Here is a 27,876-nt window from a genome sequence, read left to right on the forward strand (position 1 = left end):
TGGTGGGGGAAGTTGACTTTCCATGCCCGTCGAGAATATGAATGGTGTTTAATATTAGGGTCACCTTTATCCCATTGGTCAGCCTGCTAACATGCAAATCGGGGGGCGGAAACGTCACTTCCTCGTTTACTCGGAGCGCCATTTTTCCTTTCAGGAGGAGGGTGATGCGGCACAAAAAAAATCGGTGACGAAAAAACGAAATAAGTTCACGTTATTTATTGCCATTAGGGAGTGCGTGGATGTTCCGTGAAGCAGAAGGGCTGATCGCTTGTTCCAAGAGGAGCGGTGTGTTCCCTCTCTGCAGTGGCACCGGAGTGGCGCCTGTGGGTTTGTGCTTTCTGTGCGAGTCCGGCAAAGCAGACAGGCGAAGCCGAGAGCTCCCTCTTCCAGGACGACAAGGTAGCTACAAGAATACTTATCGGGATACAACAGCGGAAAACGAAACGGATGACTCGCGCGGCACCCTCTTGCGAGATAGTTTACCTGATTGCATTTATCATTAAGAGCGTCGGAACAGTACGCGGAGGGGACATGTCTCTCAGTTGTCACTGGATGTGCAGCCACACAGATGTTTCTCCTTTCGTTGCTTGTTTTCGCCCCTGTCATGTAGGTAAACGATCGATACAGTGTTATTCGGAAAAGGTGCATACATGTGTGAGTGCTTTGTTTTGTTACAGCTCATTTATGCGTGCACTTTCCTCCCCTCGGTTTGTTTCAGATTGCGGCTTTCAGTCCTGGCTGCGCCAGTTAAGTTTTTTTTTTAAGATGCATCCTGTAGCGCAGAGCGGACTTGCAAAGTGAAATGACAAGTTACCCTAGCGAATGACATGCATTTCACTCCCTTTTACATTGATGAATATTAAAGTGAAAGTTTCTTTCCAAGTTGTGCCGTGAGCATTTTGAACAAGTCGCGAATTTAGTTTTCCTAATTGCTTCTGCTTTGTCTTTCTTTACAGCCCGACAATAAAATTGTTTGCACACTGCCAGAAACTCAACGGCGAATTTAGGGTACTCCTATTCGCAACACCCACAATTGCAAAGAAGGACAATTTGGGGACCTTAAATTAGGTGAGTAAATATTTAATGCACAGTATTTTGTGTTATAAAATAGCCCGTGTATTATTTTAACACGTTGACTTAAGTGTGTTTACAAACCGGGAACGTTTGATAATTGATCAGAAACCTGTCAAGAAATTGTTTAGAGACAGTGCAGTAATTTTGTGAAATGGCAGGGAGCTGCTTGGATGACTTTTGTCTTGATAGAAGCCACAATGTATCTTCAGTGATGCTTTTCCCCGAACAGGTGCATCTGTGACTCCGAATGCAGTGAATGGGTCAGATTTAACTGGCTGTGATTTGCAACCTTAGAATCAGTGTCATCGTAGTGTCACTAGAAACGAAGAAAGCGTCGCTGCATTTTTTTGGGGGGGGGGGGGGTGGTTAGCTTGCTTAGCAAACTTCAATTGATTTTTTTCCCGCTAAAAACACGTTTTTCAGGCACACCACACCCACCTTCCTTCGTTTACAAATAACTTTTTTTAATAAGTTTTTTTTTTAACTTAAAAAGTGAATCTGCGAGTTAATGTAAGTCATAAGACGAAGGACCAGAACCCGCAGCTCGCCCTTGAACACCTGTTGTTCAGCCAGTTGTTTTTTTTGTTTCTGCACATCCCAGGAATACCATCGCGCTGGATTTAAATACATTTTGGACTCGATCTCAGCGCTGATTGCTGACTCGGATACACACAGCTCAAATGATCCGATGAGTCTGACTGTGTTGAAATTTGTTTTAAAACGGGATCGTTCGCCAGGTGCGTCACGTGACCCGCGAGACTTTCGCTGCGCGGCGCTGCGCTATAACCTGTGAAATCGGACCGATTCGACCACTTTGCGAACCAAGATAACTGAGAAGAATAGTACAGCTTGCAAACGAGAGGAGACAGTCTGGACCATCGTGCCGCTTTGAGAGTAGCTCCAGGGATTCAGGGGTCACATCCAGCCGTTTCCTGAAAAAAAATCAGGATATTGGCATCAACAACAACATAGCTTGTTCCACACTCCCACGACAGTTGGTGTTGTTACTCGTGTTCTTAGGTTTAAACGCACTTCCTTGTAGTTTCTGCTGGTTTCAGTGTTCATTATATATCTTAAAAAGAATAAGTTAGATTTTACTCCCTTCCATTTTACCACAGTTTGCTAGTTAAGTTGCCTTAATTAATGTATTTTCATGTGTTTAGCTCAAAGCTTATAAACTATTACTATAAATGGCTTGTCCTAATAAGTGTAATGGCACAACGATGTGACAAATCTATCAGTATTTTCCCAGACAACAGGTGCTGTGAGCGTGGTGTGGCTGAAGATGTTTTATGGTAGGTCTTTAAGTACAATGTGAAGCAGTTAAAAGGGTGGGTACAGTCTGGTGGCTACAGTCTGGAGACCTGCCTGTACAGGTGTATATTTTTGGTTTGTTTACCTGATGTTCCACTTTACGGGGATACTTCCATGTTTTAAATGGTGTTTTTAGCAATTTGGCATTAAGGAGTTGGTGGTTAATTAAATAATACAATGGAAATGAAATGTTGGGAAAAAACATTTAAGAAAGAAAAGCAAATTCCAGGAAGGCATTGTGTTGTGCCTGCAGTTGTATCTCTTTGTTGTATTTCTGAGAATGAAGTTCTGAATTCGTGTCCAGCCAGGCACACCTTCTGTGTGGAGTTTGACTGACCTCCAGGGTTTCCTTCTGCCCCCCAAAGACAAGCTTGCTGGGTTAATTAATGTAGTATTAATTAGCATTGATAATCCTAATGCTTCGGTTATCAATATTTTGCTTGTCAGGCTGTCAGATAGCCAGGTAAGGCACTGAGCTTTACAGCCTACTGCAGGTATGACCCAGTGCTATATCTTGCAGCAGTAATGAAACATCGAAGCATCAAACGTTTCAGGATTTTATAAACCTCGCTCATGGGTTTTTTTCTCCAATATTGGTGATGTGACAGCTCTGGATTGCTCTGTATGTGTGCACTGGGATGGCCTGTGAGGGCTAGACATCCTGTCCAGCCTGTCCAGAGCCAAAACCCATCTTTCTCCCCATGCCTGTTGGATTAGACTCCAGCTCTCTACCACCATTTACGGATATGACAGTGAATGAAACTGGACAGAAGGATGCTCGTAAGTTGGAGTTGACCTCAAAACAGCTGAGACACGTCTAGTAATCTGACCTATTAAAATAAAATGCAATTTTTTACCCATGCATGGGACTGCATTTCTAATATCTTAAGTAGATCAGATGACTTGATAAAACTGTTCAGGCTGGTGCAGTGCATCAGAACTGTCAATATTCTGTTTGCTTCTGACAACTGGTACAGGTTCTTGACAAGGGGAGTCCTCTCTGTACCTTTCTAGATCACTCTTGAACTCGGAACAGGCCTAAGCTCTTACTGAATTGCTGTGGACAGGGATCAGTTAGTTAATAGTGTGGTCCTCTTAATTGTTCGATAATTTGTTCTAAACCTTAAACATTTATTTTTGTATGTTTTAATTGTCCGAATGTCTGAAAAGATTCTTAAACGTTGCTTTATTGTCAGCAGTCTCTCGGGCGCATGTGGTGGCTTGTGTCATTAAGACTCGCGTAGCCTTGATTAGAGATACAGCAGTGAAGGGGAATTGGAAACCTGTGTTGTTTCCAATTCACTGTGTAAGATAAACCATTACATTACTTCCTCAATATATAGTGTCTAGGGAAAAGCTCCCACTTTTTCTACATTTTGTAATTGGTCCAGTAGAGTTTCATGCATTTAAATGCACAATTTTTTTTTCTTGCCTACACCACACTTTCAAGGTGAAAAATGTATTTTGGGGGAAACAGTTTCAGTTTTTGATTTTGAATATACAATTATCAGAATTGGATACGTCTCCAGCCCCATGAGTTCGTGCCCAGTGGACGTACCTCTGGCAGCAGTGACAGCTCTGATTCTGGAAGCGTAGGTCTCTGTCAGCCTGGCACTCCAGGTTTGGTAATATTTAATCCTTTTTCTTGACAGAGCTTGAACTGTATTGTAGAGTGCCTTGGGGATCGTTGATGGACGGCAGCCTTCAAGTCATGCCACAGATTTTCGGTTGGATTTGCGTGGGGGCTCTGACTGGGCCAGTCAAGGATATTTACTTTTTTTTTTTTTCCCTTAGCCACTCCAGAATAGCTTTGGCTGGGTGCTTCTGGGTCATTGTGATGCTGAAAAGTGACTTTCTATTCCAGTTTCAGCTTTCTTGCAGAGGACAGCAGTTTTTCCTCAAGGACGTTTCCATCCTTTTCTTAAATTCATTTTCCCTTCCGTTCTGACAAGTACCTCAGTCCCTGCAGATGAGATACATCCCTGTAATATAGTGCTGCCACCCCCGTCCTGAACAGTAGAGACGGCTTCTTTGAGTGAGGTGATGTGTTGGCTCTGTGCCAGACATAATGCTTTGCGTTTATGTCAAAGCTTCCATTTAAATTTTCAGGCACCAGGGTGTTTTGCCATTTGCAGCATCACTTAAACGCTTTGTTGCTGTCTTCTGTTAATGGTTTCCTTCTTGCCCTCCTGCCATACAAGCCAGATCTGTGGATTGCTTGATGTCACATGCATGCTTTAACATGTGTTGGCCGTAAAAGCCTGTAGGTCTTTCTTAGCCTCTTAGTAGCCTCTGTGTCCGGTCCCCTTCTCCTTCTTACTTGGTTGTCCAGTTTGGTTGGAAAGTCTGGTCTAGGCATGGTCTTGATCATACCATATGGGTTCCATTTCTTGATTGGTTTGAATGCTTTTGAAGTTTTTTTTATACCCATTCCCTGATCCGTGCCTTTCCACAACTTTGCCCCAGAGGTTTTTGCAAGGTCTTTGGTGTTCATGGTCAAGTCTCTCCTTTGATGCACTACCCAGATTGCCATTACATAGGGATTGGATGTTTTTTTCAACCAAGGTATTTTGGTTTATTTTGAATTAATTTTCTAAAAAAAAATCTAGAATATTTTTTCACTTGGAATTTATGGGGTAGGATATTTAGATAATTGAAAAGTAGATTATTTTAATACATTTTAATTCCAGTCCATAAGGCAACAAAAAATGGAAAAACCTGAATGGGGGTATAGATTAGGCACTGCAGTGGAGAATTACTATCATCATCAATCCCGGAGGATAAAGAGAATTACAAAATCAGGAGCTGCACCTTTACAGTTCAACTCATTCATACGATACACAACACAAACGAGCCAATTAGTAAATTGTGGTTGTTTTAAATCTGATGTCTAACTTCCTCAGGGTGTTCCACAGGGTTCAGTGCTGGGACCCCTATGATTTAGCCAACGATCCTGCCTCTTAACCAGAAGCTAGAGACACAATCTCAGCAGTACTGGTGCCTGTGTGATATTAACATATGGAAGCAATAAGATCATCCCCCTAGAGCCACAATATTGGTTTGAGCAAATTGGTGACTTCAGTTTAGTTCTTGACTGCGCTGAAGTTAAGCCTATGATCATAACTTGAAAAGAAGATTCAGTATTATTACTTGGGTGGTATTTTAGCCATGTGTTGTCATTTCACGCTCATATTAATAGCATCATAAAAATGTGGAGTATGGAGTGTAGATAAGAGGGAAAGAATCCTCATTTAAATGCATGAAACTCTGAGGCACTGACACGGCAGAATTTTAAGAATGTTAGCAGAGGTGTAGACTTTCTATAGGTACTGTATTAGCACTTTTCATCCTGAAGCACACAGGTCACCCCATCATCCGCCACCTGGGTGGGAGCTGGGAGGTCTTTGATATGCGTCCCTCCTAAAGTGAAAGATGCTGCTGACCCATGCAGTGACTGGTGCCAGATAACAGATGAGTGTAGATGTGTCACAACGTTCTTCAAGTTCAGCACTAGGGCTTCTGCATCAGATGACAGCCAGCTTCAGTTCTGGCAGAACATGAAAATGAGTGCGGGTGGCAGGGGGTAGGTTTGGATTTGTACACAAGCTGGGTTATTACTGGAAATGGTGCAGAATTATTTATTGGGCTGTCCTAAGCAACGCGTGATTACCATGCTAACGAGGGATATTGTGCATGTAGGCCAGAGATGCGGAGGGATTTATTTGTTGGTGCTCTGCTGTAGCTGAGCCTGAGGTGCTGTCATTAAAGGTGGCACAGACAATGGAAGATCGACGGGTTTTTTTTAACTGTTTTAAGGTGGAGCTGATGTCGGCGTGCCATGAATATGCTGTGGTATTTGGAATTATTGGCTCAGCAGAATTTGAAGACCCTTCCATTTGTTTTACTTCCACTGTTGATGCATCAGAAGTATCGGCTTTTTTTTATTGCTTGAAACATAAACTTTCCAGGAAGAAAAAAATGAGATCTCCCTCATAACCTGAAATGTTCTGATTACTTTGTGTAAAGTCACTGGAAATCTGTGCACAAGCTATGGCTCTAAGTGTGTCCAGGGATCAGAAGGTGTCCTGACCAGCGGATCTCAGTGGCTTGCTATTGGCCTTTTATAGTGTGCATGCTTGTACCTTTTCATGTGCTCTACCTGTGCTGAATATAGCAGGACCCAGGCATACTTAGAGCTGTTTAGTTAAGATCAATTTCAAAAGAAACAAAAGGAACTACCAGACCAAAAATATTATTTCTTTATATCGTTTAGGAATATCATTACTGGAATAAAGTATATCATTCTGTCTATGCTTTATGCCTAGCTCTTAATCAAATGATTTGACGTAGGCAGTAGAATAATATGATGCTAATATAACGAGGAGAATATCACCTATGAGTGAAAAAATGTTATTGTGGTGAAATTGCACTTCTGCATTGCCCTTGTCTTGCACGGCATTTTGGATGTGATCGGGGGACCTTAAAAGATTTTTCCGTTTTTTTTCATGGCTACAAAATTGACAGTTGCCCTATCAGTTTGACCTAAGGCCTCCTTTGATTTATCCCAACCCTTGAGTAATCACACATCTTTGAGATCTGAAAGAACTCTATGGCTAATTTACACGCTTAAGGCAAATTACAGCACTTTGCTTGGTGACATGTTGATTTGCATTTACAACAGCTCCCATGGCGCTGGTAACTTTCCAAGACTTCTAGCACTCCTGTCCTCTGTACCCTAAAACCCTGTCCTCTAAACCCTGTTTCCCCTAAAGCCAGAATACCATCTTCCCCCTTATTACGATACTCCCCAATTGCCTCAGCGCTCACCAGTCACATAATCGCATAACTATAGTTCTCACTGAGACTGGTTTTAAAACTCAGTCCATCACATAATCCTTTATCCATGTAGGTGGCTGTTTAGCTCTGTGAGGCTGCTGAACAGCTGGAGCGCATCTGGGAGGTGCAGGTCAGATCCATTGCCCATCACAGTTGGAAGATGCCCAACAGGAGTTCTGTCCTCAGGCGACTTGCATGACTGCGTGAGCCTCTGTGCAGATGGTAGGTGGCTGACCGCAGCCTGCTGGCGCTCAGACAGGGTTTGGACCCTCCAGGCAGTAGCTGCCTCTTGCTCGGAGGCAGGCCAGAAGCACACCCGGCTCCAGTTCTTTCAGTCAGGGGGTATTTTGCCCTCTGCACTGGTCAGACTCCCAATCCGTCTGCTGCTCCTGGGCTACTACCTTCAAATACAGGCCTGTCAGGCAAGGTTTATTCTTTGCAGATATGCAGATGTGAGTGTGATGGCAGAGATCCCCTTATTGTAATATTGTTTAGACACTCAGAAGTGTGGAAGAGTTTGTATGAGAGCTGATTCCAGCTGCAATCAGGTGAGCCCAAACAGCATTCTTCCATGATTAAGATTTGTCCACCTTTTCATTAAGCGAGGGTTGAGGCTCCGGTGCATTTCATACCTTTTTCAGCCAGTGATGTTGTCAAGTCAGGCGGTGTTTTGTGGTAGCGATATCTGCCTCCATTTGGCTAATAACGAGTCCAGCTTTTGAATAACTTCTTGAGTAGGGGCCGAGACCAGGGGCAGAACTTCACGCTGCGTTGAACACAGGTCATGCACACCTCAGCTGGGGTCCGTTGGACGCAAGTGTCCAACTGCACTAGGACTGGAGGAAAAGGGGCTCATTGGGAGGTCTTGCCAGTGATGTGAAGCACCATGCAATCTTTGCAACCAGCTCAATGTTCGTCCACAAGGCAGCATCCCTGTAGAAGTGTTTCAGCTTGCTGTCTCCCAAGTGAAACATGTTGTTCTCAAGACTAATGCTCTGAGAGCTCCTGGTGTCTGCATTCTCTAGTGTGGACGGAGACTACATCCAAGGGATCGATCTAATCCAAGGGAAGCTGGATTCAGGTGTGGAATGTGGTGAACAAGATGGCTCCATCTAGAGCTCCTCTATTGGACTGACAGCAAATTGGGGGCTTTGCAGTTGTACTGGTTTGAGGGCAAGGCCTGACATCTGCTGAACAGGTCACATTGGAACAATGGCTCCACTCAGCAGGTCAGCAGCTGTGTTCTGCCGGCCTGGGGGGGATTCACAGGGCAGAGGCATCGCAGGTAACAAGTGTGTGCAGTGGGGCAAAAGCACAGGAGCAGAACAGATGGATTTGGCCTGGCCTTGAGGCCATTTTATGCTGTTGAGTGTGACCTGCAAAGCTGACAGCTGGGAAGAAGCGTGAAGCTAAGTCAGCATGTATTGTGACTAAGTGACGCCTGCACCACAGTATCATCTAGGTCAATAGATGTGCTGGCTAGAAGGAGGAAATAAGTAGGGTCGCACGTCTTGAAATTTAACATTCGTGAATTTGCTTATTTGCAATTTGGTCTGGCCAATGGGGTCTTGTAGGGAAGGAAAGCAGAGCAGGATGAAACCAAGGTGAAGGTTGTTAACCACAGCTTTCAAATGAGCGGTGCAGCAGATTAAGATCATGAGCTGACCTGCCTAGTGAGTGAACCTCTCCCAGCCTCCTGCCCAAGCATCCTCATCTCAACCTGGTCTTGTTTTTATCCTGAAACAAAAACTCCAGTTTCTGAGCGGAAGTGTGGGGAATGACAGGCTAGAGATGACTTTACAGGCACACCAGACAGTTTTATTGCCCATTTCATTACAGTGTGGTGTGATAATGATGGAGGCATGGAGAAAAAAGTGCAGGCTTGGACTCTGGGGAGGGATTCATGTGTATTTGAGCTGATTGCTATGAGTTTGTGATTAGTTTCTTTACTTGATCAATGTCTTTTAAACTAATTTAAAGGCAATGCTTTAATACTTTATCATAAAAAGAAGGGTTACCTTTTAACCACAAATACTGCCATATATTCTGTAGTACATAATGTGACAGTACAGGGGTGGACTTGGCTGTTTCCAGCGGTTCTCTGCACAGAACCCCGGCAAATGTCGAAGCCCTGCAGTCTTCTTTTTTGGAAGCTGCAGATGACAGATCAGAATCTGACAGGTATGCACTTCTCTTAGCATTGGCGTGAACGTGATCAAGACGTCTCCAGCTTTTTTAACTTACCTCTTGTTGGCCGATACACAGCCACAGAAATAAACCAGATTTTGTTTCCTTCCAACGGCTGGATTTGAAGCCCATGGGGACACGTTGTATCACCACAACGGCAGTGACCACAGGATTGAGAATCAAAAAAGCAGGCGGACAAAGGAAGAACTAAAGAGAGATTTACGTAAATTGACCCAGATGCCTGGAGAATCAGAAACAAATTCGATGAGATAGATGCTATCACAATGGTTCCAGCAGGCAATTACGATGAATTGCAGAAATCTGGATAAAGTGGAGAGGAAAGTTAAATCAACTGATAATGTAACAAGATGTACTGTTCATAGTATGCTATAGACCACCACATGCAGATGTTGATTACAGTTTAACACGGAATAATATTATTAAGAATTTATATGCAAAAGAAGTGTTTTTTATGGGAAACTTCAATTTTTCCAATATTGTCTGGAAAAGACCTATAGGAATATCAGCAGCAGAAACACCAATGGTGGACATACAGTAGTTTAGATTGTGTCCACAGTGAAAGTTTACAACTTCTGGAAAGCAGGCATTGAAGGGAGGAGATCGTTCAAGAGCAGTAGATTAGGATAGATATAAATTCAGTGGACCATGGAAGACAATAGTTTCAACAGATTCTACTTGAAGCCCAGATCATATTTATCCAAAAAGTGAGTAAATCAAAAGGCGAAAAACAGTATCCCAGCAAAACACGAAAAATAAGGCAGAAGAGAGAATAAAATTGTCAAACAAACAGCGGTATCCAGTTGAATTAAAAAGTACAATGTATTGTTAGCACAGGTTTACTTTGATTATGACAACGGTAAAAGAACCATCAGGGGTGAAATAATATATACCTGGGACAAAAATGGTAATTGTCTAGACAATGAAAGGGAATCGGCTGATATACTAAATGAACGTTTCACTCTGGTGCTCAGTAAGGCAGAAGTCGACAACATGCCTCAGGCAGTGGAAGGACAAAGGTGTGCAAGATTAACCTAGAAGAGGGAAAGTGTTTTGTGTATTAGAAGCATTGAAGATCCCCAGGGCATGATGGTATCTTACCTCTTGTACTCAGGATGACACAACTCTTCCAACAGTGCCTTAACACCAAGGTAGAACCCAGGGACCGAAGAATTGCCAATGCAGTACTCGTTCATAAACAGGGTTAGAATACTGAACCAGGTAATGATAAACCAATACGAACTAAACTAGAACTCGTATATGGAAATAATATAGTCAAGAATAGTGTGAAATTATAAAAGGTAGGTCTTGCCTAACAAACTTTTCCAACGTTTCACATAAAAGCTTACTTCTTAAATTGCAAGTGATACGCATTCAGGGGATTGTGAGTGTTTGAGAACTGATTCTTAACTAGAAAACGGAGGGTACAGATAAGAAGGTATACTCAATCTGAGGAGATGTAAATTAGTGGAGTACCACAGACATCTGTACTAGGACAACAGCTCTTCTTAATTTATATCAATGACTTACATTCTGGATTACTTAACTGGTACAGTTTGTAGATGATGCCAAATTATGATGACCAGCAAACACTGTAGGAGCATCAAATGAAATTTAAAAAGATAACATTCACAAATGTTGGGAATTTTCAAAAATTCCCAGATGCCCGGCCAGATGACTTTTAAGGTCATTTGTAGGGTATGACATACTGATCGTAAAAACAAGTTGAGTACAAATTAAGAAGCTATTTAGACACTGTGGGCAAGCAATTAAAAAGGCAGAATTCTAGGATATATAGGTTTAATCAAGGAATGCTATGTTAAAATTCTGTATAATGCACTAATAAGGCCTAATTTACAATATTGTGTACAGTTTTGGTCACCATACTATAAAAAAGAAGAAACACTAGGTACGTTCTGGGACTTAAGGGTGTGTCCTACTCTGACAGGATGAGGGAACTAAATCTTTTTAGTACTTAACAGAGAAGAGTACGAGGAGACCTGATAGAAGTATTCAGAACCTTCAGAGGCTCTGACAGAGTCAACCTAATGCGCTTAGTCACAATGAAATATAAATCAGATGGCACAACTGGAAATCAAGTACTTTTTATCAAGGGAACAGGAGACATTTCTTTACTCAATGGGGTTATGAGAACAAGCTACCCAGCCATGTTGTTAAAGCTGATACCCTGGTTTCTTTCAGTATATGCATGGATGCAATCCTTTGATTAGTTAACTTCATTGACTCCTCTACTGGTACAGCATTTAGCTCACTGTTGGCCCCTTAAAGATGGCTACCTTCGCTACCTTTGGTCATCACAGACACTTAAAGTAATGTTATGCAAAGTAACTTTGTATGTATTCCTTTTAATTAAGGGGGACCTCTATTTTAACACCCTTTCTTCATGACCTTATTTTTGTGGAAATTTCATATACAAAATCAAAAGTGTTTATGAGCTGATGGTTTCAGTGCCTGTTTGCAGCAAGCCTTGAAGAATGTCATTGTATGCCTTGATCATGTTACTGGCATTACCTGACATGCATCCAGTTCGTGCTGGGCGATAATTTGATAACGATAATTATCGCGACATAATTTTCCTTGATATAATTTTAACAAATGTTCGATATATATGTTTATGCGCACAAAATACTGCGCGAGTGCGTGTGCGTGTTGCAGACCGGGCAGCTAACGTGGTGTTGTTTACCCACACGGTGGTGGCTGACAGGACTGTAGTTAGAGTGGAGGAATGAGCGACACTGAAGCAAATGTAGTGCTGCCAACAACCAGCTCGAAGGACGATGACATCGTCAACAGAAAAGGTCATTCAACTTCGGTAATTTGGAGATATTTTGGCTTTTTACAATCAGATATAAAACAGAGCACTTAAAACTTTGCAGTCTGTCTGAGCCATCTTCTATGTATGTTTTATCACACTGCAGTATTTCATTTTTCTATTAAGATATTTATTTTGTAAATTTTACTCATGCATATTTTGACATAAAAAAGACTTGAATACTCTCTACCTCAGATTTGTTTAATGTTTCTGCTGTTTGGCAAGTGTTTGTTGTGTTCTTAAAATAAAGAGTTGTTTAATTTACCAATTAACTGTCTGGTTTCTTCAACTTTCACTCAGGAGAAAAAATCTGCCTTTAAACTTGAAAGAAATAATGATTTGACATTTATCGTGATAATTATCGATATCGACTGATATGAAAAGTTTTATCGTGATAATGTTTTTGGCCATATCGCCCAGCCCTACATCCAGTCATGTTTTTAAAAATAGTTTGTAAAGCATTTTTACATTTGAGAAACCCTTTTCTTCATTTTAACACCAGTGAGTAAAGTATTATACGGACGTAAAAAAACATTCTCTTTGTTACTCACTGTTGTTTTTAAGTGTGGTTAAGCCAGAGATGTCGTGGAATTTTGCCCTTTATGACTGTTGCTCTTACAGGGCGTTTGTTATTTTTTTCTGATGTGGAAAGTACACGGTACATGGTGTTGCTGTAGTAAACAAGTTCCCACTTTGTAGGACAGATGAGAGTAAACCTCATCCCTGTGTTGTCTCTGACCATTGTTAATCGTGTTTTAAGAATTCCCGTGAATGTTATCATTGTTTTCAACTGCTATAATGGTTATACAGTATAAAAAAAGACACATTTCCAAAAGTGGGCATATTAATTTTTTTTACTATACAAAATGAATGCATGTTCTAAATAAAGAAGCAGAATGTAACGTTCATTTCTAGTAAAATAACTGATATTTTATATGATCTAATAGAGGATGAATTACACTGCCATTTTTTCTAAAACAAATATGGTGTAGGTTGACCTTTGACCACAGATTATGAAGTCATGCTATGGGCTGTATTGTAACAGCTCAGCAGAGCTTTAGTCCACAGCAGACACCTACATTACTGCATAGTGCACTATGCCAACTTCATAAGCCTCCATTGTGATGTCATAATCACTTTGATTTCATTATTCTGTGTGTGTATGCCAGTCTCCTTAACAGACTGCTTTCTCTGATTTAACATTTGCTGGGTGTACTGGGCTGATGGTTGTATCAGACAAAGTGAACGTGGAAAAGGCTGTTTAACAATCCGCATGATATTAAGAGACCTTAAGAGAGGATCTCTCATTAAGTTGCAGCCGTTTCTTGGGACGTTGAGTTCTGTTTGTTTTACAAGCTGTAGTGCTCGTCAACTTACTGGTCATAGTCATCTTGTTTCTGAGCAGGATATTGGACTCACCCGGGCATTCCTAACTCAGTTCTGAGGTACATACTGGCCAGTCAACTGCTATCATTGTTGTGAGTCCTGTTGAATGTTTGTGGGACGAAATTGTGCAAACGCTGAGAGGAAGGACCAGTAATCTGGGACCAGCTGTATCAATGTTGAATGGCTCGGGTGTTGATGAAGAGTGTTGAAAGAGTGTGTTGATGTAGGGTTCGTGGCATGTAGCTGTCATGGCTGATGATAGAGGACGTGTCTGCTTTTAATTGTTAGGGGTGCTGGGGTGTGACAGCAGATGGCTCAACACTGATGCAGGGTCACTGAAACCTAGAAAGTAGTGTTGTTATTAAAACAGGCTGCAGTTTAACAGTTTAAATGAGAAATCCTACAGGTCTTGGGTTTTGTCTACATGTTTTTAACGACCACGAAAACGTCGACGTGTGATTGGTCAGCATGCTGTCCAATCAGGCGCCACCATCTGGTTGGAAATACCTTTTGTGTGTTTAAGGCCTGTTAATGCACCTTCAGTTTATGCTGTTGGGGGGGAAAAAACAAAGGGAGGCATTTTTACAAATGCTGTAAATTAATTCTTAGTTATGCAAAGTATAGAAGTTTTTGTTTTTTAATTATATCTGTAGTTTTTAAATGACTGCAAAGTGTTTGTTTTGTGTAATCCTAATCCTAATTGATTTTTTTTCAAAGGAAACATGATTTTACAATAATTCCAGCGGTATACATTTTCATTTTCCTGAAATGATGACGGAGGACAGCAGTTGCACTCCATTATGTTTTAGAAAAGCAAAAGAAAACTAAAGCATGACATTTGAATTCCCTGTGTAGTTGTACTGAGATTATTTTAATGTTTAATCCACCTGTCGAAAATGCCTTGAAAGTTACTGGTCCTCATCCAGTTTTCTTTGTGTTTTTTTCCTGCCTTGTCAGGCATTGAGAACTGCGGGGCTCCAAATAGAAAAGAAGAGTGTACTTATTATTGGCCTCTCACTAGCTCCAACAAGTCCACTGCTCTGGATAAAAGTATTTGGAACATGTCCTGAGCCGCCTTTAAATCGTAGCGAGAAGGGGATTTTGGCGAAAAGGAAAAGGCTGTCTGTGGGGATATGTTTAAACTGTGTCTGTGAATGATGAGAGAGGTACCTGAACACGGGACGCAGGTTGTGGACCCACTGGACCCGAGACTGAAAGATCTTTTATAATCAAACTCTTCACAGCATTAGTGTGGATTGAGGTACATTAATGATTGTGGTGTCAAAGGAACGCCTTGGTGGGGTTTTGTCAGGACTACAAGGCACATAGTTAGGGATCTTCTCTAATACTGTATACACGACTAATACAGCAGGAACACCAGAACAACTATCTGTGTTCCGCCATTCAGTAGCAGAACTGCAGCATGAAACTCGCCATCTTCAACACTCAATATAAAACAGCCCGCGCAGTTGCAGATTGTACCGTTAAAACTTTTGCTTTAACGGACAACTGTGCATCTGAAACACCCTTGCGTCATGCAAAAAAGTCCCAAATTTTCATTCTGAATATCCCCTAATTTTCTTCAGTGAGCGTTTTCCAGCATGTCTCAAGTTACCGGTTTAGTTTAGTTTAGTTATTCCAGGTGGGTAGCTGCGTCAGCATGCGTAGGCTGCAAAGGAACAAGTAATAGGTTTATTCCATGCTGAAAAGAGAAGAAAGAAAACACAACGTTTCGGCTGTGGAGCCTTCATCAGGTGTGAGGGTTTTAATTATTGCTTTGCGAAAGTTTGCCAATTTCTCGCCAATCTTGGAAATGCAAGTAAGGTGTTTTTATCGCGGTGCATGAAATGAAAGCATAGGTAATTGCGCGGCTCTCTTGAATTTCTGTAAGCTTGCTGGCGTGAAAATACGCATCTAATATTCCTTTTTTCAACTGGGCTTTTATTAATGGCTGAAGGCTTTATCTACAGTGAAGAAAATTAGTCCTTAAAGAGAAGGAACAAAGCAAAGGCTCTTTTTGATTTTTAAAGAGGAACTGCAGTGCTCTTTTTATATTTTGAAGTTAGAATCAGCATTGATGAGTGTATTTCAAACCACAGTACAAGTAAAATGTACACAGTCGTTTGTAAAACCTCCAGTTTACACCACAAAATAGATTAAATTTCCAGGTATGCCCAGCGCCATGTCTTGTAATTCAGAATGAGGTAACAAAACTACCAGTGACGTGTTGCAGCCTTATTACATTGTAAACAAGCAGGCTTGTGCATATATCTCTTTTAATCCAATAAAAATATTGTTCTAGACTTTGAGACGGTTATGCAGACAACTACTACTTACTTGTTAAATTGCAGATCACATTGGAACATTTCTGCAATGAAATGTCTGCTGCACAACCTGTACTCATTAGTTCATACATCTCATTACATTATTCATTACAGAGACTAGTGAGCAGGAAGGGCAGCATCACATCACAATTTGTGGGAGCTTTAATGCAAGTTTGTGACAACATGAGAACTTACAGTACTTTCAAAAAGTTCACAATTATGTGCTTAGTTTGAAATTTAGTTACATTTTTCTCAATGAATTTATTTCGTTACCGAGATTTTATAATCGGTCTGAGAAATTGGGACTGCATTTCCCCTTTAAGGAAACCGTTACAGGAGAAACGATCATTCTCGGAATCGGCAAAACAGTTTCATGCATCTTGGCCATGATGTCCTTTCAATTACAGACAATCTATAGAGATTCTGGATCTGAATAAAATTGGGAATCTTGTGAGCAAAGAAAGTCCAGCACGTCTGACAATTGATTCGGCCACAAATGGCTGTAAAACACTTAATTTTCTAACGTGTTGTAGTTCAAAACAGTTTTCTTTCATTTGCCTGTAGTGTTGATAAGCAGCATTAATAAAGTAAATATTTACAATGTTTTGCAGCTGATGGTATTTGAGTGGGTCTGTTTTTAATTTCAGTTGTTTTTGTTGTGCTGTGCAGCACAACCACCCAACAACTTAAGAGCAAAATATTATTTTCTGAAGATGTTTTTTGGTATTGCATCTTAACAGATGACATTTTAATCAAGAGAGTATTTGTGTATTGAATGTCAGTGTTTGATTTGAATAATGGTCTTCATTTAATTGCCAAAAGAAGTGGTTAATTCAGGTACGCTTGTGATCGTGGTGAGGTAGAACATCCTGCAAAGTCGAGAGCCAGATTCTTTAATCTGTATTTTAACAGTTTTCACCAACCTAGAATTTTCTCAGCTGGTGCAGGGATGGGTGTGACGTTTCATACAAACCGAGAGTTTTAAAAATTACTCCACAAATGGACAACTAGCTGTTCAGTTGTGTAGTGTAGGTAGATACAGTGCTAAGGACTGAGACGTGCTCATTACTCCCGCCTCATAACCGCTGACGCTGTTTTGCAAACGACATGGTGTTATTTATTACTTCCTGAAAGTTGTGCCGTCAAGTCACGATAGCAGAGTAAGTCATCCACAGACTGTAGTTATATTATTGGTTTATTATAAACTTATAAAAAGTGAAGAATTTTTGCGTGTAACGTAGACCAAATTTACATACTGTATCACTTATTTCACTAATATTTGTATCCATCTCAGACCACCTATAAAAAAAAACATCAACCACCAGTAGTCTGTGGACCACAGGTCGAGAAACACTGCCCTAGTACAATCTTGGCCAAGAGGGACAAGGTGGATGAAGTGTGTAAAACGTCTGAGAACCTATACACAGTGAGGAACGATGTGCGGATGGCTAGCAAAACTCTTTGGAACTGTGAAAAATGGGTGTGAACAGGCGTGCTTTGTCGCAGTGCAAATTCAGAAACTGAGCAATGTACGTATTAGGAAAATATTGGGGGGGAAAAAGCCAATCAAAATCAAAAAGCACTTCCTTTCGGAACAATTCCTCGTGCGACTATAAGGAAGTGGCCTTAGGCTCTTGCTCATCGGTATGTGTGCTGTCGGTTGTAGCTGGTTGGCTTGCGGATGAGTGCGGACGTGATCATGATAAGGTTGCTGGTGCGGATGCACCTGTGGGCCTGGGTAGGGTAGTAGGGGAAAGACGTGCACTGCAAGGTGGAAGGGAAGATGAGATCTGCCGGGATGCCGAGAGCAGGAATGCCCAGACACGTCAGTGGACGTTGGTCAGTTGCGATACAGTCAGACAGGCTCGACTGGTGAATGCAAGACTGAAGAACAGCCACTTGGATTTCTAAATCCATCTTGGATTCCTAAAATAAGATGACCTGCATGGGGAAAAAGAACTCTTAATCGTTAGGTCTGTTCCATTTTATTTTGGAGAAGCTACCCAGTCATGTCGCTGAAGACGATACCCTGCCTTCATTCAGCTACTACTATCAGGCAGGATAGATGGGCCGAGTGGCTTCCTCTCGTTTGTAAACGTTATGTTCATGCTTTAGGAAAACTTTTGAAAGGAAGATTGTTGTGTTTACAACCCGAATACCTGGGAACTCATCAGAAGTCCTCAAAATCTGCTGCGGGAAAGAGCCCACCAACACGCACACGACCATCGGCACTCACTAGGGGGCGCCACCTGTCACATATATCAAGAGTCTCTTACTCAATTCCTGCTGGGCCTGGAGTCTTTGTTTGTGTTCCACCCCAGTTCTGTTATGTAGATTGTCTAATTAATTATTTGATTAACTTCATATTTGTTCGTGCTTATTACAGTTAGATTGAGGGGCTTATGCTTGAAGGTGTACATTACAGGCACTTTATGTCTTTTTTTATGAGTAATCAAAGTAAGAGACCTCTTATAAAATCTTATAAATGTCTGAATAAAGACAGCAGTTATTTAATCAAATACTTGGGTTGGGGCAAAATCCAGAAGACTAGGTTCTTCAGGAATTGCATTTGAGACCTAAAGCAAATACTAAATGAATGGTCACAATGAAAAACCTACAATTGCTATTAACAGGGGGAGTGTTGGAAGAATGATTGCCTCCACTGTGATGAAGCTGTCGTGTTCTGAATGATTGTCCTGTGATTTCTGCTAGAGAGAGAGATGATTTTAGATCTACATCTGTATGTGGATTAGAAATGGATTTATGAATATTCCCGTAGTTCTAGTTGGCCGGATTTGTAAAGTAGCTACCATTTAAGTTTATCATTCCTTGGCAATTTGCAACTCTAATGGCCCAGCCTGCAGAATTGTAATTACAAGCCAGCAGTTGAATAATACCCCCAATTACTGAGGAGCTGCTTCAATCAACGTGTAACTGGGGTTTCAGCTGACAACTTGGAAACCTATAGTATATAGAAATAGAAACATGGATGTTTAAAATAGTCAGTGATGGTTTAGAAATGCAAAGCCTGATTTGAGATGATCATTCACCTTGATGGAACAACAGATTGATTAAGCCCGTGGGAGAGAGCTAGGCCATGTTAGAAAGCTGGTTTACTGCTGGACACTAACGGTTGTGCTTTCTTTACACAGGGCAGAGACGATGTTTCAGCTTCCTGTAGTTAATCTGGAAAAAATCAGAAAGTCCAGGAAGAGGGTAAAAAATATTTTGTTGGATATTGGCCTTCAGGATTGTAAAGACCTGCTGGGGGTGAGTTATTAATTGTTAACTGTATTATTACTGCAAGTCCAGGGTTGATTTTCATTCTATTTTCAGTTTTATCATAGCACAAAATTGTCAAAAGAAGACTGAAGTAATCAGTGCTGCTTCCTCTTTGTGGTGGAGCGGTGGCTCTGTGGCTCAGGATCTGCACCTGTGGCTGGAAGGTTGCTGGTTCAAATCCCACAGCCGGCAGAGGAATCCTACTCCATTGGGCCCCTGAGCAAGGCCATTAACCCCAACTGCTCCAGGGGCGCTGTACAATGGCTGACCCTGCGCTCTGACCCCAAGCTTCTCTCCCTGTCTGTGTGTCTGTGTCTCATGGAGAGCAAGCTGGGGTATGTGAAAAGACAAATTCCTAGTGCAAGAAATTGTATACGGCTAATAAAGTTATGTTATGAATATACACACACCTGTTTAAACGTTGTCTGTCCAGAAATGTCCACACAATCCAGCGACTATATGTTCCTTAACATACAATGAAAGATTAGGATATTAGTTTTCACTTATGCAGAAATTCCGACTGTAGGTGCCTGTGTGTTTCTCTTTCCTAAGTCAATTATAGCAGTTTCTTTTTCTCTGAATATTGTTTTTCTTAAAACAAACTGAAACAAATTTCCCATTAAAAAATATCCTACTCTGTTTCTCCTAAATGAGCTGTTCTCCATGTAGTCAACAAGCAAGAGAAAGAGAAAGCTTGAGGCGGTCCAAGCCTTTCAGGAAACTATATCAGAAGTGTGTTGCAAATGTGAAAAAAGGCTTTGAGGTGTTTGGTTCCAGTTCATTATCATTATTTTCGTCATAGTCTCTTACCTACCCTCACTGCAGGACTTGTAACTTGAAACGTGCAAGGCTCAAGCTTGTACATGGGGTATGTGTAACAGAGACCACACTTGTGGGTTTTCTCTGAAAGGGAACCAGCAGCACTGTTGTTTACCTGCACAGGGATATCCTTGGGCAAGGGATTGCTACCCACAGTTCATTTCCATTAAATCTGAAATGGCTGCTTGGATACCAGTGGGATGAGCAACAAGATAAGGGGATGTAGGGCAGCAGGGCTGTTCTGATTTGGTGTGCTAACAGTGATGTAAGCACCAGCCAATCACAGAGGAGGAGGTGGGAGGTACTGCTGCTTTCTATGATGTGGACAAGAGGCCGTTTGCTCAAAGAAAACAGTTTTATTAAAGGGGCAGTGAGGGGGACAGAATAATGCTACATTATTGACCGTACAGAGGCATCACCGGGGACCGAGAGATCTTTAGAATGTGGTTCTTACCACATGGGAAGACGCTGATCCAAGAGCTGAAATGCAGCAAGTCCATACAAGACCTGAGTTCTTTAGTGCATTTCTGTTAACTGTTTAATCTCATTTTGAATCCAGTCCAGTGGCTTTGTTTGGTAGCGGTCTAATATCGTTTGCAGGCTGGAATCACCGTGCCGTCCTTTTCCTGTAGCTAATTGCACTTCATGTATCGCTCGTAGACGTTGAAGATTGCGAACTTGAACTTGTGTTCATGCATGTGCAGTCCTGAATGGAGATGGGAAAGAAAACATGCTGTCGCCCTGAAGGTTTCATTTGAAATTTCAAGGTGGCTTGAAATCTCTGATGCTTTATTTAAGTGGGATCATGTGCAGGGTCAGTTTAATATTGAGAACAGAGAAGCTGAAACTTTAACCCTTTAATCTGCCTGACCCATTTCAATGTTTTCAGACATGTCACACAGTGGCTGCCAGTGGCTTCAGGCGTCTAGCCCCATGGAAACGCATGGGTACGTTCAGTCTTTGAGTAGGTTTACCCGACCCTTTCGAAAAGGACAGGACACTAGTCAAGGGAAAACTGCCACCACCAGTTATTTTCCCATCCGGTGCCCTGCCAATCTGGAGTGAATAGTGTAATTGACTTGGCTCACCACCGCCCCCTCTGGCACTCACGGTGTCCTGCACCCTGACCAGGAACAAGCCAATGTTAGCGGCAAGCCTCCTTGGGGAAACAAAGCTTGGCTCTGCACATCTGTGTGGAAAACGTTGCAGTAGTATTACACTTAGTAATGGGATATCTGGTGAAAAACACACAGAGAGGTAGGTTTTAGCTACTGCAGATGTCCTGAGTCTAAACATGTTTTTGTCTCGTTCAGAATGTAGATTTTATCAACAATCCAGAACTTTTCTTCCCATTTAGAAACTGTTAATTGTTGCCAAAGGTGCTTCCACCAAGTATTTCATCGTCCGTACACTCGCAAAAAACCACAGTGTTCTTGCTACATGCTACTCTGGGTTTGTACAGTCTTGCCTCCCTTAAGTTTCCTTTTAATTCAATTTCCAAAGCACTTCCTGGCCTCCTCTCTTGATCTGCAGTGTAGTGGGGACAGTTGCTGTTTTCAGAGGCAGACGAAGTGGTTCCCCTCTTGTAGGTGGGGTACTTTAGGATCTGTGTACGGAATGCAAGTACATCAAGTACATCCATCCCTCGATTTAGGAACTGAAGGAACCTACGTCTGTTAGGAGTTAATAATTAGGCCCTCAAGAATTGTTTTACTGTTTTGTGCATTCCCACCTGGGCTAAGTTTCTTCAAGGTCTTTTCTTCTGAGTGGAAGTGTACCTCATGTATCCTACGCTTGATTCAGTAACATGAAAGGGAAAAGGGGTCTTAGCTAATTGGGGATCTTGATTAATTGCCCAAGGCTGGCCTAACTGTCAGACTTTGTTTACACTTTATATGGTAACAAACTGCGACTGACCAATCATAAATGTAAGGTTTTATATGAAAAATTTGCTCATCTTCAGAATAGAAGCCTGTTGCTGTTCTTAGGAACATGAGTGAGAGACTAAGTTAACCTGTTAACTTCGTCTGTCCTCCTTTCTTTATTGCACTAAAGAAATCTCCAGCTTGATTTACCAGAGTCGTGTAGTTTGCTGAGAAAAGGGTCTAACAGAACATAATAAATATACTGTTATAAAGGCACTCTTCTTCAGGTAGGATTTAAAACCAAGGTCCTGGTTCTCCGTCGTCATTAACAATCCCAAGATGTTTTTTGAAAAGAGTAGGGGTGTTACCCCAGTGTCCTAGTATGTTTCCTGGCCTTTACCCATCATGACCTCCCAATAATCTCCATCTCTGAATTGGATTCATCACTCAGTTCTCCTCCCCACTGACAGCTGGTGTGTGGTGAGCGTATTGGTAGCACCTTGTCCAGGTTGGTACTGAACATTGGTGGTGGTGGAGGGGAGTCCCCATTACCTGTAAAGTGTTTTGAGTGGATTGTCCAGAAAAGCGCTACATAACTGTAAAGTTTTTTTTTTCTTTAAAAAATGTTTTTAAGGTAAAAATTTGTAAACCAAAAACAAAATCCCCATTACTTTTAAATATGAAATCATTTTTTCCCCTGTCACTAGCACTGTGAAGTCTCACATTGACATGGATACAGATTAAGTAGTTGAACACCTTTAATTAAAAAAAATTGTACTGTTTTTTTTTACCAGGAGCTGCAAAGCTTTGATGCAGGTGACAAGTATTTCCACAACACAGAGTGGTGGGATCTCTCCGAAGGAGACTACTATGGGAAAAGGAAAAAAAAGGTATTCATTTTAAAGGATCATATCTACTCCACACTATCGGAAAACAGTGGGTAGATCCATGCTGATTGATTGATTGATTGATGTCACAGCTTTTACTGAATAATAATTATTTTGCAGAGGCCTCTTTTGTGGAGAAACTCACGTTAACAAGGGCTTAACTGCTGCTGCTTAGCCTTGGGAAGATGGACTTCAGTCTTGCTACCTGCCTGAAGAACTTGGTGCATTAGACATTTTCATTTTCAAGCAGTTTGTTGGTTTAGTGTCTGTGTGAAATTGGCAATAGGCACTTGTTGCTGACATGATGACAGCCAAACCTTAAAAATTTGTAAGTGTTTCTTATTCCGATTAAGATAGAAGGTTGCTTAGAAAGTTGGCCTATTGAAACATTGGACCATGAGAATTGTGCATCACAATATGCTGAAATGTGGCACATGTGCCGTCATCACATTTCAACACTGACATGTATAAAGTTTCAATACTGTATATACTGTAGATTATACTATGTATTTACTCCTCTGCTCTACTCTGTTTATGTCCTTATGGATAAACTTAAGTTGCTGAGCTGCAGCAGTTGGGTGCTGTTATGTATGTTCTTTCATTCTGTATGCTTTGATTGTATGTGAGAAGTTCGTACAATTAAGGTTTTTTGTGGTATGAAGGTGTCAGCAGTCACCTATTTCTAAATATTTCTTCAGTTACAACTAAGTAGCTTCCATGTGTTTTATTTTCATGGAGTACAGTTATGTGACTCACCCATATCAAACAGCATAATTCTCCTAAAACGGTTTGTTAATTTAAATTGTTGTATTTTGAAGTAGCCACAGTTGAACGTTTTAGTGAGCCTCTGGATTTCTATTCTCTTGCATTAGTAAGCAGCCACAAAGTGCTTGCAAAATACAAAAATTGACAAAACATTAAAGCATTGGATGTCTGATCAATGGAAAAAAAAACTACTTTTCATAGCTGTAACAATGTCCCAAGGTTTTGTGATAGAGCTTCCTATACCATAAACAGGAAATCATAAAGGTTTTGTGTTATCAGGATAATGATTGTCAGTCTTTATTTTTCAGCCAAAGTACCGCACCAACCTGTTCTGCTGCAGCCTGTGCAAGTTCTCCTCCAGGACTCACTACGCCTACAGAGGTCATGTGCAGCGGTGCCATGAGGATGAGCAGGACTTGGAAGCTCTGGCTACCTGTCCCGTGTGTCCTTTCACTGCCCACCCCAAAGTCATCAACCAGCACTGCAAGATCTTCCACACTGTCCCGAGGAAGAACCAGGCTGCCCCCTCCCAGACCGGCTCCGGATCTGCAGTCATCACGGACAGGTTCTCCTGTCGAAAGTGCCCCTACCAGGACTCCTTATATTACTGCATGAAAAAACACATACTGGTGAATCACTACACGTCGTTGCTGAACCGCTATTTTGGGCAAAGAACAGAAAGCGAAATGAACGCCAGCTCCCCCCCTCTCCGATTTTACTGCAGAATGTGCAACCTGCCAGCCGACAGCTCCGAGCATCTGCTTTACCACATCCTGACTTCAGACAAGCACAAGGAATTGGAGGGGCACCTGAAATTCCTAATGTTTGAGCACGGAAAGATCGGGAAAAGAAATCAGCACAATAAGCTTCCGAGTATCGCTCCAAAGGCTAAAATGAACCAACCAGTAAAAATCCCCATGGTGCTTGGGACCAACGAACAGCAGCCAGCAAAAATGCCCCAGTTCCCGCAGAATGTCCGGCATTCTCCCGAAGGAACGCTGATGACCGGGGCTCCCGTCGTTCCTGCTGCGTCTCCTCTGCGGGGTCCGGCTGGAGCAGCGAACAGCACTGGGACTCTGGTGTGCGCTCCCGGGACGGCCCACACCTATCTCCCGCCGCCGGCCTCCGCTCTCGTGCAGCTGGCCAGCGCGGAGGCGAAGGGTCTCCTTCCACCGGGCTCCGCGGTCGCGACTCTGCAGAACTCCCAGCCTCCTCCCCGAGGAGTGACGGCCAGCATGCCCCCGCCTGCCAGCGTGGCCACCTCTGCGGCGCAAGCCGGTGGCTCAGTCTTGCGCAAGGGGCCTGCGGGCACGTCGTTGCCAAGCGCCCCGGAGAGCGCTTCGAAGCAGATGTCAATTTCCGTCGGTGTTCCTGTGCAGCAGCAACAGCGCCTGACTCTTCTGCCGCCTGGTCTTCCTGTGAACGTCCCAAACAAGATGGGGGTGCGAGGCCCCGGATCTCAGCCGCTCCTGGTGACGCAGAGACTTCCTCTAAACCAGACAGTGTCTGGTGTCGGCTCCTCCAAAGGCACCATGCTCGCCTCTCAGTCTGTCCTCAGCCAGCTCATTCCCACGGGAAACAAAGTCAACGGCTTGCCCACCTACACGCTCGCACCTGTTCAGGTCACCATGCCTGTTCAGTCTGGTGGCACTCAGACACTCAACACAGGACCTTTGACGGGGGCCCAGGGCAGTGCCACTTTACAGCCAAACAAGCCCCCAGCCCAGCCTGTACTGAGCTCTGCTGCAGCATCCAAGCAGGCCAAGAAGTGGATAACATGCCCCGTCTGCAACGAGCTCTTCCCCTCTAACGTATACCAAGTACACACGGAGGTAGCCCATAAGCAGGCTGGTGCCAAGCTCCGTTACGCCGCACAAGGATTAGCCGCCCGGGCACCGTTTTTGAAAAAGGTTAAGGATAAAACCATGAAATGTCTGCTTTGTAAAATCCTGCTTTCGGAAAAAGGGCTTTTCGAACATCTGCTGCATGGTCTGAACTGTTTGTACTGCCCAGCAATGTTCTACTCTCTAAAACAGCTCATGGAGCACACAAACGTGGAGCACGGGCCCTCGCAGAAAGCGAACTGCGACTTCATGAAAAACGAGTACCAGATCTTAACGGATTACAGCGGAGGACTCCTGTTTCCGTATTTTGACTTTAACACATGTGCGCCTAAGGAACTTCTGGGGGACAGGGAGCTTAATTTGGTCCTGGTCACTGGTTCTCGGGACCTGATTTATGTCAAGATGGTACCAGGTTCGACTCAGACTATATGCCAGGTCCCTGTTAAGACTCACTCGACCAACTGTCCCTTTTGCCCAGAGAAGCTGCACAGTGCCGAGGACTATGAGCTGCATCTGAAGGTGAAGCACCACATTATGCCCACGATCCATGCCATCCTGAAGACCCCGGCCTTCAAGTGCATATACTGTTGCGGAGTGTACACTGGGAAGACGACCCCCAAAGCCATTTCTATTCACGTGCAGCGCTGCAGGTGTGCCCCCAAGACTGCTAAGGACTTGGAGAGGTTGATGAGCCCCGGCTCCAGTGCTCAGAGGGTGATCACAATGAACGGGGGACTCCAGAGAGTGGTCCTATATTCCATGGAACCAGGAGGCCCTCAGGTGGCTTCCAGCTCTCAGGAATCGAACCCTCAGCTGCAAAGCAAGCTGCGGTTGGAAAAGGCCTTGAAAGAGGCGGTTGAAGCCAACAAGAGGGAGAGAGAAGCCCTGGCTGCCAAACGGAGGAAGGTCGATACGGAGAACGTCGCCAAGCCCGCCGCACAAAACGAACCTTCTGTGCCTCTTGTCCTGGATCCCACTGGGATGGAAATGCGCTCCTTTGAGGACCGAAAGCAGTTCCTCACCAAGTACTTTAACAGGAAGCCGTACCTGTCCAAGAAGGAGACGGAAGTGCTGGCGGCCCGTATGTGGTTCAACAAGACCGACGTAGCATGCCACTTCGGTTCCAGACGGTCCCGATGTATGAAAGCCATCCAGAAGAACAGGGCAGCCGTCTTGTTAGGGTTTAATATGGCGGAGGTTATGAAGGTGAAGCACGACCTTTTCATCCCGGAAACGGACACTGAATAAACTGTTTCCACGGTCGTTGAGGAATTCTTCCAGGAAAAAAACAAAAACCTGATCTGTCCAAATCCTGTTTTGTACCTTTCACCGAGTGTACAGGATCAGAGTTACCCAAAGCAAATGTGGCGAAAACCGATCTCGTCGTCGATGCAGATGCGCTGAAAACCCTGGTGCTGCCAAACGTCACAATGAGAACTAGTGATCTAGGAACAGTGTTGCTAGACGTGGGACTGTTATAACCTGTTTCCATTGCTGTGTTTCGGCCACCACTGAGCTGGCCAGTCTGGCCGAAAGCAACAGTTCTTTTCCACTGCAGTTCAGTTCCACCTCAGGTACACCACTGGCAGTATAATTTTGGATCTTGTCCGAGGCCAGGCAGGCTCTACTGTGGCATATCTAGATCAATAAATTGTTTTTTGCTACATCATGATGGGAGTTTACCATCTTAAAACAATTTCAGTGAAAGTGCTAGCTAGATTCAGGTACAGCTGAGAAGATGCAGCTGGAGCACAGACATTTCTATAGACACCCTGGCCAGAACGACCAGCTCATCTGTTAGTAGTGGTGGAAACAGGGCACTAAATTTTACACTAGATTTTGTAGACTTTATGATCAAGCTTTCTAGATGAAAAAAAAGTACTGTCACATCAAATGTCATACAGCACAATAATTCCTTAGACAAATCCATAGTATTAAGACAAACTGTAAATCATAATATGTTGCTTATTTAAACCTTTCTGTAAATTTCAGATGTGCAGAATATGGTGTTAGTCTGGAGTTAAACTTGCCTTTTAAAGGTAGAATCTCCTAAACTTTAATGGGTTATTAGTCGCAGTTTCTTTGGTGGAAAAAAAACCCTACTTATATTTTGTTCCTTCAAATGAAAAGGGTGGCTGATATGTAAAACATATCTGACTTGTGATATATTTTTTTGCCCTTTGCTCTTAAGGGTTTGTTCATGTGCCCCCGAATATTTTGCTTTTTTTGGCATTTTTTTTTTCTAGAAAAAGATACAAATATTTAAAACTGTAGAAAGTTTATTTTTTTCTGTTCTTTTGTACACATTTTATTTATATTGTAACATTTAAAATCAATATATGTAAAACTCTGGATGTGCTTTTTATTTAATTTGACCAACGAGGCTGAAAAGCCGGGTGTATTATTTAACTGTGCTGAGGCTCAAATTGCAGGAGCTCTGAG

General features: G+C 42.6%; 1 protein-coding gene across 2 annotated transcripts; it reads left to right on the plus strand.

The window, feature by feature from the left end:
* Window positions 1-159: 159 nt before the first annotated feature.
* On the plus strand, window positions 160-27,784 carry adnp2b (ADNP homeobox 2b). 2 transcript variants are annotated; one of them, XM_088929838.1, is made up of 5 exons: window positions 160-399; window positions 957-1,068; window positions 19,125-19,242; window positions 22,733-22,828; window positions 23,899-27,784. In XM_088929838.1, exons 3-5 carry the CDS (start codon window positions 19,135-19,137, stop codon window positions 26,680-26,682), a joined length of 2,988 nt encoding a protein of 995 aa, XP_088785964.1. In that variant the 5' UTR covers window positions 160-399; window positions 957-1,068; window positions 19,125-19,134; the 3' UTR covers window positions 26,683-27,784. The 2 variants fall into 2 exon arrangements, with proteins under 2 accessions (XP_088785964.1, XP_088785965.1); XM_088929839.1 differs by lacking the exon at window positions 160-399 and adding an exon at window positions 534-606.
* The last annotated feature ends 92 nt before the right edge of the window (window positions 27,785-27,876 follow it).

Source organism: Atractosteus spatula, chromosome 12, assembly GCF_055471065.1.
Source record: "Atractosteus spatula isolate fAtrSpa1 chromosome 12, fAtrSpa1.hap1, whole genome shotgun sequence".
Classification (NCBI taxonomy): Eukaryota; Metazoa; Chordata; class Actinopteri; order Semionotiformes; family Lepisosteidae; genus Atractosteus; species Atractosteus spatula.

Bases quoted from the DNA above. Each gene is read 5' to 3' on its own strand.
- adnp2b (XM_088929838.1), top strand. From the start codon at position 19,135: ATGTTTCAGCTTCCTGTAGTTAATCTGGAAAAAATCAGAAAGTCCAGG. The intron at 19,243-22,732 runs GTGAGTTATTAA...TTTTTTTACCAG, and splicing joins ATTGTAAAGACCTGCTGGGG to GAGCTGCAAAGCTTTGATGC. The intron at 22,829-23,898 runs GTATTCATTTTA...TTTATTTTTCAG, and splicing joins ATGGGAAAAGGAAAAAAAAG to CCAAAGTACCGCACCAACCT.